The 11967-nt window shown below is 43.3% G+C and overlaps 1 protein-coding gene across 1 annotated transcript; it reads left to right on the forward strand.

Annotated features, from left to right (window-relative positions):
* Nucleotides 1–72: 72 nt before the first annotated feature.
* Nucleotides 73–11432, forward strand: VPS18 (VPS18 core subunit of CORVET and HOPS complexes). Its single transcript, XM_042038489.1, has 5 exons — nt 73–213; nt 5133–5274; nt 5461–5552; nt 6262–8132; nt 8857–11432. The coding sequence occupies exons 1-5, from the start codon at nt 123–125 to the stop codon at nt 9583–9585; spliced, it is 2925 nt and encodes a 974-aa protein (XP_041894423.1). The 5' UTR covers nt 73–122; the 3' UTR covers nt 9586–11432.
* Nucleotides 11433–11967: the final 535 nt, after the last annotated feature.

The raw sequence follows: 11967 nt of genomic DNA on the forward strand, positions 1-11967 counted from the left end.
AGCGGCCCCGCGGCCAGCGCCATTGCCAGGCGGGAGCGCCCCGCCCGCCGGCCCCGCCCCGCCGGCGCATGCGCGCGTGACGCGGGTCAGCTGAGCGCGCCGCGCTCGGGCCGCGCTGGGCCATGGCGTCCATCCTGGACGAGTACGAGGATTCCCTGCACCGCTCCGTGTCCGTGCAGCAGAGCCGCGCCAGCGTGGGCATCCCGCACTCCGGTACGTGTGCGCCGGGGCCGCCCCTGTGCGCCGTTCCTGCTCAGAGGGGGAGGCGAGGCGGCAGCTCCGGGTGGGGAGCGGGGCATGCCAGGCTGTGCTGCCTGGAAGAGGTGTTGTCGCTGTGTGTGTGTGGCAAAGCATTCGGCTGCGGCTTGTTTTTTTCCACGGCTTGCTGTCGGAAGTGTTCAGAGATAGGGAGCACCTGATTGCTGGCGAAGCAGAGTGGCGATGCTGGTCAGCGCAGCGAAGCTGCGGTGCTGCCGATGTGTGGGAGGCGCTGGCCCTGAGGTGCTGCCCGGAGCCAGCGCGGGTGCGTGCAGTCGCATGTGCCTGTGTGGTCACAGGTTATAACCAACCACACCTCGGAGCTGTGGGAGCGGGTCACTTTGCTTCCTTTTTCTGCTCCTCTCTGAGGAAGCCATGCTTTACAGTGTTATGGATGTGTGCACAGCTGTTCCTGCACGGAGTTCGTTTCCTAACCCAGGCGCAGTTTACCAAAGACTTCGTTTCTCTAGAGTGGTTCCCTTAGGCTGACTACAGGATGGCAAGGTGACAAACAAAGCAGTCTGTATCACTGCTACGCTTTTCTGTCAAGGGATGTGCAGCTTTGGTTTACTGTGCTGTTCAGGGAGTTGTCCCATCAGTGTAAAGTAATGGTATGATGGCCAGTCTGTTTTTTCTTTCATGTCAGAGAAATTTATTCCATTATAAATTCAAGCTTTATTAGGTTCAATAACCATTTCCTACGAGATGCTACCTCTCAATATTTTATTGAGTGTGGCAGGGAAATGTAGGTCATGAGAGAATTCTACTCTACCTGGTATTGTCATGGTAGTAGCAGCCACTATGCGGAGTTGGTGGTTTTGAGTTACAAGTTTGGAAAAACAAGGACACATTCTTTCAAGTTTTTTCCTTGTATAGTGTTGGCCACCTGTAATCTTTGGAGAAACCAGGTTGTGAGATTAATGTATGTGATAAGAATTGATAAATTCTGTCATGCTATGTGTATTATGGACGATAAATACACTGACAGAATTACTCTGAGTCTAGGTACTGAAGTAGGTATGTTCCCCTTGTTTGTTTTGACATGCATGGTTACTTTGTTGTGTAATGTTAGGTAAAGAATAAGTGGCCTGAATAGGTGGTGTGCAGGGCAGTGTTGGGACAAGTCATGTCACTGAAAATAAATTTTCAAGGACTCAGCTTTTCTTCTTGACTGCTGCAACACAGTCTGCAGTCATGGCTGTCTTGAGAAATCTGCCTGTTTGCTGACAGTTGATATTGGCAGAGGAAGTTTGGGAAACTGCTTAATTGCAAAGGCATGGCTTAATCAGGATTTCTATTATTCTTAAATCAGACCACACTGGCAATTTTTAATAAAACTTGGGTTGGTAAAAGTTGTGGGCAATCTGAAGTTTAAGTAAATTTATTTTGTAGAAAGATACAGTAATTAACTTCCTGAAGGCAGTCCTTAAGGTTAGGTTTGAAATTTTGGAGGCTGTTGAAACTTATTCCTCAGTTTCAGTGAGTTGTTCCCTGCGCTTTTTAAACTGCAGGTACTGCTTCTCAAAGTTGTAGATAAACAAGCAGTGACTCTGTATCCAACCTAAAGTCCTGCTGCGTTGTGAACTTCAAGTACTGTAGCTCCAGCTTTGAAAAGCCTACTTTGACCCACTAGACTTGACCATACTAGTGATCTTAGATCCTTGGACAGATGAAAAGGTCTGAGGAAATATGCAGGTTTGCCCAGAAATCAGGTGGGAAATGCTGCAGTAGAATCTTGTGTGAACAGAAGAGGGACACTGGGGACAGGATGAGGGAGGAGACTGACTGAAAGGAATGAATGTTATAAAACATACATCTCCTTTGTACAGAGAACTGTATATTAAGGAAGCTCATCCTCCTATTAGGGACAATAGTTAAAATTCTCATGGGTTAGTGGTGATGATCCTATGGGTGTTATGAATGTAATGGATACAGGCCTAAAGAGTCTAGAATGTTGAAATCCAATAGTTTGGCTTGAATTATGACTGAATTAAACCATAAACAGCTTCTCCTTAACTCTAAACCGCTGCCTCTGTATAGGTGCTATTTGTTCCCCTTTCCTTCCTGCGTTTAGGTTTCCTTGCTGAGTCAGCCTTGCTTTGTCAGGTGACAGTCTGAAAAAAATTCGAGATTACCTGATGAATGTGACTTGATGATCTGATAATACATGGGTTTTTCAGAGTAATCCTTCCCTTTTATATAGATATATAAGAATACATATTTATTGGTTAGCTGTGATATCATGTGTATCTACACCTTGGGAGCTCTGTGTACATGTTTTGAACTGCAGTTCATACCAGCAAATTTAAACTGTGGCATTGCAGCTCCCTGATCTAAAAAGAAGAGCATCAGTTCTGCTTAACTGGAAATAAAGGAATGCACACTTGCATAAATGGGTAGCATTTAAGGTGTGGATCAATGTGTAAGAAAAAAACACGTGCTCAGCAAAAGGCTGCCTACTCAGGTTATGGTTGCTTTGTCTGTTCCTGCATCTTTCTTCTGGGTAAAGTGTAATTTAAGGATCCTGCAGCTGGTCTAGAGGTGAGGTAGAGGCATGGAAAAAGCATTGGTGGAATAGACAATTAAAGGATTTGTCTACTGGTAGCAAGCTACTTTCCATTACTACACTGTCTTTTTCAACACCAGTATGGCTGAAATTAGAGTTTTTGAGGACAAACTGGAAAATATTATGGGTATCGAGTGTGTTTCAAAGTGGTGCTGTTAGTCCCAGTCTAGAGAGTGTCAGGCCTATGCTCATTAGCAGGGAAGTAATGTGTTCCCTCTGAGATACAGTTCCGTGCTTCTTTTTTCTCTAAGTTTATACTTCCTAGTTAGCTGCTTTGGCCATAGATGGCCTTAACTTGCTATAGATATTTTTGGTTTCCATCTTTTTGTCCAGGGTGACTGCTGCATAGATCTGCTTGCTTTAGAGATCCTTCACTTGCACGTGGAGCAAAGCAGATGGGTTAATCTAACAATGTATCTGTCTGTCTTGCTTTTGAGCTTGAGGTAGTGTGGCCAGATTGAGATCCTCTGCGGTTTCCTTCAGCAGAGCTTTATGTAAGATTTTGTGCGTATGGGAAATTGAGTCACTGGGAAAACTTGTGTCCTGGGACAGATATGGATGACACTTTGTGATAAGGTCTGTTGGTGGATGCACATGAGTTCCAGGATTTTGCTAATGAGTAACATCATTTGGGTTTGGTTTTATATGAATGTCTTCTTATTTTTCAGTTCACTGGCTTATCTGAGCTCTTTTGTAGTTTTTTGCTTCATCATAAGAAGGCCATAAAGAATGACCTCCTTATTTAGGAATACAATGGCATGGTCTCTTCAAGTCCCATGTTTGCTTGTGCAGAGGTCTACCCATCTGCAATGAAAACTAAATCTGTTGTGCTGCTTTTCTGTGCTGCCAAGTGTGTTACAGATTCACTGGTCTTAAAAGTTTGTTTGTTGACCTCTTGCTTTTGGCTGGGCTTCTTGCCTTTTTCATAGTCAAAGTAATGAGTTAGAACTGCATCTTATGCTTTGTCTAGCTACACTGAAGATCATAAGAGGTTTATAAAGCATTATATTTCTAAGTTTTTATTTATTTATTTACTTAAACACTTCTCCAGAAGTATGTCACTACCTTTAAGTAAGACTTTCTTCATTCTCTGCCTTTCCCACCTAGATGTCCTTCCTGAGTAATTCTTCAGCATGCCTCGCTGTGTGTGCCACGTTTCCCAAGCTGGTTGGGGTGAAACAGACAGACTGAATACTTAATTAGTCACGTTAACTTACTTCCTCTGGTTGTCTACATGGCCATTTTCAGTTCTTTCTTTTGTCAGGTTTGCTTGCTTGGGCTTAAAATGCAGCATGGGTTCTGTAAGGTGTCTTTGTCTTGTCAAACTTTTTAACTCTAGCCTTGACTTCATTGGGCATTTCTTCGAATTCAGGCATAGTTTTTGAAAAGATCAGAGGATTAGGTTAGTCTGGCTCCATCTTGGGACTTGCTATGAAATGGTAAACCAGTCTGAAAGGGTTTTGGCTGAGGAAGCAACTTATGCCAAGATTGGAGCATTGATTCAGCAATCACCATGTCCTAGTTATTGCTTTGGCTCTAATAGGTAGTTTGCATGCCTTCCAACAACAACTGAAAAGTTGCAATTAGGATAGTGTTACGATTGGTGAAATGGGGCTATGGTAAAAGCTTCACTGTGACCTCCAGCTGTGTTCTCTGCAGCAACTCACCCATCAGACTTCTCTCTATGATGAAGTCTGCTATGTGGATACAGAAAAAACCAACGTGGCTTTAAAAAAATAGCTTTAGCTTGTGTGTGTTGGATGTAAAGTATGATAGCTCATTCAGTTCCAACATGGAACAAGAGAGAAATAGATTTCAATTAACACTGCAGTGGTCTCTTGGGTAGCTTGTATGGTGGTGTCCAACCAGAGCCTTCTTTGTGTCTTGTGTAATATCAGCCATTCTTTCTTGTCTTGAACAAATAAGCTGTCAACCAAGGAAAACAAATTACTTTGTGATTCTACTCTAATTTTCAGCTTTTTATGCAGTTTTTGTGACGTTTTGTGGCATTCCCTGCAATTCTATGTGTTTTCAAATTAATATTTACGACAAGTTTGCAGTTTTGGGACAAGACAGATTAATATGAATTAATATTAAAACTATATTAATACTTTTCTTCCCTGTTACACATATCTATATGAGTGCTGCTCTCCGTGTTCACGCTTCATGGAACACACTTCCTTTTCAGTAAAACTTGGAGCAGGAAATGATCCTTTTAGTCTTCTAGGCTGGATTTTGATGTAGTGTGGGGTTGTTGTTGTGGGGTTTTGTCTTGTTTAGTTTCTAAGTGTTCACGTTCTTTCTCCAGGATATGTCAGTGCACGACTGGAGAAGGAAACACCAATATTTAACAAGCAGAGGATTGATTTTGCTCCTCCAGAGAAAATTAACAGCTTAGTAGTCTCCTCTAACCAGCTCTGTATGAGCCTTGGGAAAGACACCCTTCTCAGGTAATGCTGCCAGAATCCTGAACTTATTGCTTGTTTTTCCCCTGCCTTTTTTTTTCCCTTAAGTCGTTAGAGAACTTATATTTGCAGACTGGATAAAATGCCATGAGCCCAATGTGGAAAACAGATGAGGAGCTACACGTATGTGAACTTTTGTTGGCAGCATGCTTTCATGGTTTCTCTTTGCAGGATTGATCTTGGGAAGCCAGATGAACCTAATCAGGTAGAGCTGGGACGCAAAGATGAAGCCAAAGTCTACAAGATGTTTTTGGACCACACAGGTGAGGCAGTGGATCATGGATATTTACAGACAGTGGACAGAGCAGAACAAGTGCTGGTGAAGGAGTTATCTTGCTGTTTTGTACGTAAGGAGAGCAGATCAGTCTTCCATGGGCCAGACTCTGTTTCCCAGGGCCCCTGCCTCCTGGTTTGCCCTTTTGCTATTAGTAACGCAAGGGCTTGTGCACGTGTTGTATTTTCGAACTCTAAATGAACAGATGCAGTTAGGCTATTCTGAGCAAGGCTGCTAAAACCAATCAAAGGAAGTGTTTGCAGTCATTCTGTGCTGTATGGTTTATATAAGAATTTTTAAAAAGGTCTGAAAAACATCTGCAGTTCACTGTAGCCTAGGCTGATTCTAAGAAACTAAACAGAAGTTTGGAAAGAGATGCTCATATCTCTCACCAACTGCCAGGGATAGGAGGGAACTTTGGGAATTGTTTATCCATAGAACATTTATTGAAACAGAATACCTTCTTGGTAAAGCATCTGGTACCAGTTACTTAACTTTGCAACATATGGACTACTGTTCTGATCCAGCGTGGAAATCCCCCACATTCCCATGAATGCCTGGGAAAGTCTTGTATTAAGTATGTTGATACTGGAATTTATCAAATGTTAGGATTAGAAGCTTCAGGAATTTGGCTCGCTTAGGCACAGTCTTGATTTGTTCTGTCCTTCTCCCTCCCACAACCCCTCTGCTGTTGGCAGGCTCTCATCTCCTGATTGCTCTCAACACCAGCGAATGCCTCTACCTGAACAGAAGTGTTCAGAAAGTGCGGGCACTCTCCCGCTGGAAAGGACACTTGATTGAAAGTGTGGGCTGGAACAAATTTCTTGGTTCAGAAACCAACACAGGACCTATCCTGGTGGGGACATCCCAGGGGCAGATCTATGAGGCTGAAATCTCTGTCAGCGAAGGAAGCCTCTTCAGCACTAACCCTGACCAGTACTTCCGACAGGTCTACACACTGGAAGAGGAATCTGGACCTGCCCCAGTCTGCTGCTTGGAAATTGAACGAGGGATAGAAGGGAAATTTTTTATTATAGCCACCACTAGGAAGAGACTCTTTCAGTTTGTTGGCAAAGTGCCGGAAGGGACAGAGCAGCAAGGCTTCAGCTCCATATTTGCTGTGCATGCTGACCATCTGCCCAGCTTTCGGGAGTTTCCAGCCAACTTGGGTTTCAGTGAGATTGCCTTTTACACTCCAAAACTGCGCTCCAGCCCGCGCTCCTTTGCCTGGATGATGGGAAATGGGGTTTTATATGGTACATTGGATTATAGTCGTCCTGATTCAATTCTGAGTGATGAACGGGTCTGGGTTTATCCTCCTGATATTGACATAACTGTGAACAAGCCAATATCCATTGTACTTACCCAGTTCCACTTCCTGTTGCTGCTGCCTGACTGTGTGAAGGCTGTCTGCACTCTGAATGGACAAGTTGTTTTTCAAGATCTGTTCCTGGAGAAGTTTGGCTCGCTGACACGCATGATTAAAGATCCCACAGTCCAGCAGATATGGATCCACACTGAGAAAGTAGTGTTCCGCTACCATGTCCAGCGGGAATCTAGAGATGTGTGGAAGATGTATATGAATATGAACAAATTTGATCTAGCAAAAGAGTATTGTAAGGACCGTCCAGAGTGTCTTGACATCGTGCTGGCAAAAGAGGCAGAGCACTGCTTCCAAAACAAGAGGTATCTGGACAGTGCCAAGTGTTACGCGCTGACCCAGAACTACTTCGAGGAAATTGCTCTGAAGTTCATTGAAGCCAAGCAAGAAGAGGCCCTGATGGAGTTTCTAATTAAGAAGCTAAGTAACCTAAAGCCTTCGGAGAAGACACAGACCACTCTGCTGACCACATGGTTGACAGAGCTGTACCTGAACTGGCTGGGTATATTGCAAGGAGATCCCTCTCAGCGAAATCTCTATTTGGATACACGGGAGAAGTTTCGTACTTTCTTGAGCAGTCCTAAAAACAAAGACTGTCTTTTTAATAATCGGGCATCTATTTATGAGCTGTTGGCAAGCCATGGCGACACAGAGCACATGGTCTACTTTGCAGTCATCATGCAGGATTATGAGCGTGTAGTAGCTCACCACTGCCAGCATGATGAGTACGATGAGGCTCTAAATGTGCTGTCTAGGCACAGAGATGAGAAACTCTTCTACAAGTTCTCTCCAGTTCTCATCCAGCATATTCCCAAGAAGGTAGTTGATGCTTGGATTTCTATGGGCTCTAGACTGGATGCCAGGAACCTCATTCCAGCCCTTGTTAACTACAGCCAGAGTGCCAGCACCCAGCAGATCAATGAAGCTATTAGATACATGGAGTTCTGTGTCTACCAGCTGGAGGAAACACAGCAAGCCATTCACAACTACCTGTTGTCTCTTTACGCTTTGTGTCGGCCGGATTCGCTGCTGTCATACCTGGAGCAAGCAGGAACCAACCCCAACAGGATCCACTACGACCTGAAGTATGCACTGCGCTTGTGTGCAGAGCACGGGCACCACCGAGCGTGTGTCCACATTTACAAAGTGATGGAATTATATGAGGAGGCTGTGGATCTCGCCTTACAGGTACGTGTGTGTCTGTGCATGCTGTGATACACAGGAATGTAGCTTCTTCAAGTTAGCTTGAACAGCAGAGCATGGAGAGGAGCTGGACAGACTCACTGGTATCAAAGCTGTGCAGCTGAGGCTTGGAAGAAAGACCTGGCTCTGTTAACATTCTTGTGTGCTGTCACAACTGCTCCAAGTAGGCAGCTGACTGACAAGCCATAACTGAGGGCAGGGCCACGGAAAGTGTGAGGGGAAGTACTGTCTGTCTCAAGCTCAGTCTCTGACATAAAATACCTTTAACATATCTGCATTTATGCAAGATTTGTATTCCTATTGTTAAGAATTCTAATTACTTCCTATTCCTAGCTTTGGTAATTATCACAGAAGCCTTTGTCAGCTTAGTCTGATCTTCAGGGGGATGTTGGATTTTTATCCTATTGGAATTGCTATGTCTTTGCTGAAATGTGTAGTCAGCAAAGATACCATAACATGAATTTGTCCTTACTGTGCTGGCCTTTGTTCTCTATTGGGTAGCAAGCTAATCTTCAGTGAGGAATACTGGGGGAGAGGAGAGGCGTTTGACATGGAAGCAAGGAGCAGGCCAGTAGTGCAGTCCTAGGGAATGAGACAGCAGTAGATGTTTTCTAAATGCCTCTTAAAATGGACAGCAGGCTTTGAAGTTGAATGGTGGACAAACAAAGAGGCAAGCTTAACTCTGTTTCTTTGTCTGTCCAACTTCTAGGTGGATGTTGATCTTGCCAAGTCCTGTGCAGATCTTCCTGAAGATGATGAGGAACTCCGGAAGAAGCTGTGGTTGAAGATTGCTCGCCATGTTGTTCAGGAGGAGAAGGATGTCAAGAAGGCAATGGCCTGCCTCTCCAGCTGTTTTCTGCTGAAGATTGAAGATGTCCTGCCATTCTTTCCAGACTTTGTCACTATTGACCATTTCAAGGAGGCAATCTGTAACTCCCTGGAGGACTACAACAAGCACATTGAGGAGCTGAAAAGGGAGATGGAGGAAGCCACACAGAGTGCCAAGAGGATCCGAGAGGACATCCAGGAAATGAGAAACAAGTATGGCTCTGTGGAGCCTCAGGAAAAATGTGCTGCTTGTGACTTTCCACTTCTAAACCGCCCTTTTTACCTTTTCCTCTGTGGTCACATGTTTCACTATGACTGTCTCCTCCAAGCAGTTTTCCCAAACCTTCCTGCCTATAAACAGGCAAAACTTGAAGATCTTCAGAAGAAGCTGGCAGCTACCAGCCAGCCCTCCAAGAGCCACCATCGTCCCAAGGATGCAGATACCATTAGCTTGGGGAAGGGGCAGCAGAGCCGGGAACAGATCAAAGCTGACATTGATGATATTGTGGCAGCTGAATGTGTGTACTGTGGTGAGCTGATGATCCGGTCCATTGACAAGCCTTTTATTGATCCCCAAAAGTATGAAGAGGAGATGCAAAGCTGGCTGTAGTTTTCCAAATCTTCAACTGTCAAACAAATTGTGAAGCTTCTGTGGTGGGAATATAACCTCCAGGAGCAGGAACACAGTGACTTCTGTGCGCCTCTAAGCAAATGGTAGTGCAGTCTTTTTACCAGTGTTAGGGAGAGCTAGTCTTGAGAAGTGGGGAGATATAGCTATGGCTGTCTAAGAACTTTACCAATACTTAAAGCTAACCTACTGGAATATTTAGCAGGTGTTTCTGCTTGCAGTTCTTCTGAGGTTCTCAGTGTGAAACTAAATGGAGTGCCTTGTTGTCCCAGAGGAATTGGGAACAGCTTGAGATTTATCTGCCCTGTTGTGTGGTATTCGTTTTGGTGAAGACAAGCTGAAAGAGAAAGGCAGTGAAGGACACTAAGCAGTGTAATCTTAATTCATCACTTTCAAAGCTAGAATTGCCCTCTGTTTCCTTTTTGTTGAGAGTCTATAACCACATACAGAGAAAGAACGTGAAAGGACAGAAGCTCTTATACACATATATATATTTTGTAAACATCGTGCTACGCAAGTACGTATTTCTACACAACGTGATACAAGAGTGTGTATAGTTTTCAAGCAGAAGTGTCTCATAATATACTAAAGTAATTTGCCTGCGATTCAAATGAGTAATTCTCACAAGCTTTATGCACAAGACCCACACACATTTGGATTTTCTGTAGGTACTGTTTCTCGAAATGCCTGTTCACCCCTTCCTTCCTCTCTCCATCCTGTTTCTACTGCCTTTGTATAGTGGGTCTTGGTTTTGTCTTCACCCCAAACCAAAATTTATAGATGCAGTAGTAAGGTTTCAGCTGATACTCTGCAGGCAGGAACACAATCTGGATGTCTTGCTGTGGTTGTATTCAAGCTACACTTGAGCATTAGACTCAAGATCTAGTCAGAGGCTTGCTCAAGGTTAGTCTACAGAAAAGTTCTGTTGGTGTGAAATTTGCTTTGCCCTTTGAAGCTAGTACCTTGTGCCTAAACAGTCTTTTGCCTTCCACTTTTTGGAGATGGCTGAAAGTCAGTGCTTCTTTCTATTGCTCCAACTTGGAAAATTTTTCCTAGAAGGTAGCAATCACTACCTTGTGAGTGAGAGAAGAGAAAATTTTCGTTAGCAGTTTAGCAAGGGTTCCTTGTTTTATTTTAAGAAAATGAAGTTTTAATTAAGTTTTGCTGTTTGGGACTGAATCACAAAGGTAGTAATTGACAGAAGAATTGAATGTTCTAAAAGAAAAAATACAATTCTTGTAATTAAGGCAATAGAAAATACTGTCTTCTGAAAAACCTTCTCAGTTCTTTCACATGAATATATGTGCTTGTTTTGAGTACCTCTCTCAATCTCCTAGCCACTTACCCTGTTTGTAGGGTTGTAGAAATGAATCTTCATGTTATTGTAAGAGAATATGAATTGGTTTCCTCAAGAATCTGACCTAGGAATTCTGAGTTCAGAACTTCAGAAGAACATCTATGCTTTTGTTGGGAGTGTCAGCCTGGAATGAATTAATTTTATCTGTGTAAAATGACATGAGTGATAAAAACAGATAAGAAAGTAGGTTTAAAATATGAAACCTGAGGTTTAAAAATCCTCTTTTCTTTGGTGGGGCCATGGGATAAGCAGTCTTGTTACCACCTGGTGGTGTGTGTTTGCTGGCTTATCAGAGAGCACTGTTCAGGTGGTTCCATTCAGCGATGGTTCACAAAATCCATGTGCTGTAGTTTTCTTTGGCTCTGGATAGCCTTTTGCTTTGAATAAGTCAGTGGTCTGGTGGAAGATTTTGTGATGAAAACTAAATGTGATGTCTTTTGAAGTTTACCATTAAACCTGTTATAACTGGCCACTCCTGTGAATCATCATCTTTTCCTGTAAGCAGTATGATATTTAAGGTTGTATATGTCATTATAAAGCAACAGTACCCTCCCACCCAAACCAGTTTCTGGTCAAAGATAAGTGGCTGTTTTTCTCCCCTTTAGCAGAACATGGATATCGGCTCATTCTGATGCTGGGGTAATTTCAAATTTTTTGGAGGTGTTCTTAATACTTGTTCCATCTCTTTTGGACCTTTACAGGATGCTTTCCTGGTATATTAGAATTACTATAGTCCTCCATTCTTTTCCTGTTTGTGCTATAGTAGTCACATCACTAAACAGACCATTGCAGAGTGATCTGCTTGTCCATAATATTGGAAGAAGCTGTGGGAAGTGAGGCATATCAAGTAAATAAAAACCCTCTAGTCTTTACCTGAGATGGGATGGTAAGGAAAGGTATCTCTGATTCCAGTCATGGGTATTAATAGGTATCAGGTAACAAAACTAGAACTAGGTATTATTTTAATGACTAATATGCAGTGTTCTCTGAGGGCTGTAGGTATGTGC

This window comes from Corvus kubaryi, unplaced genomic scaffold (genome assembly GCF_017639235.1).
Source record: "Corvus kubaryi isolate FWS band 111438036 unplaced genomic scaffold, C.kubaryi_AGA036_p1.0 37392, whole genome shotgun sequence".
NCBI classification, from domain to species: domain Eukaryota; kingdom Metazoa; phylum Chordata; class Aves; order Passeriformes; family Corvidae; genus Corvus; species Corvus kubaryi.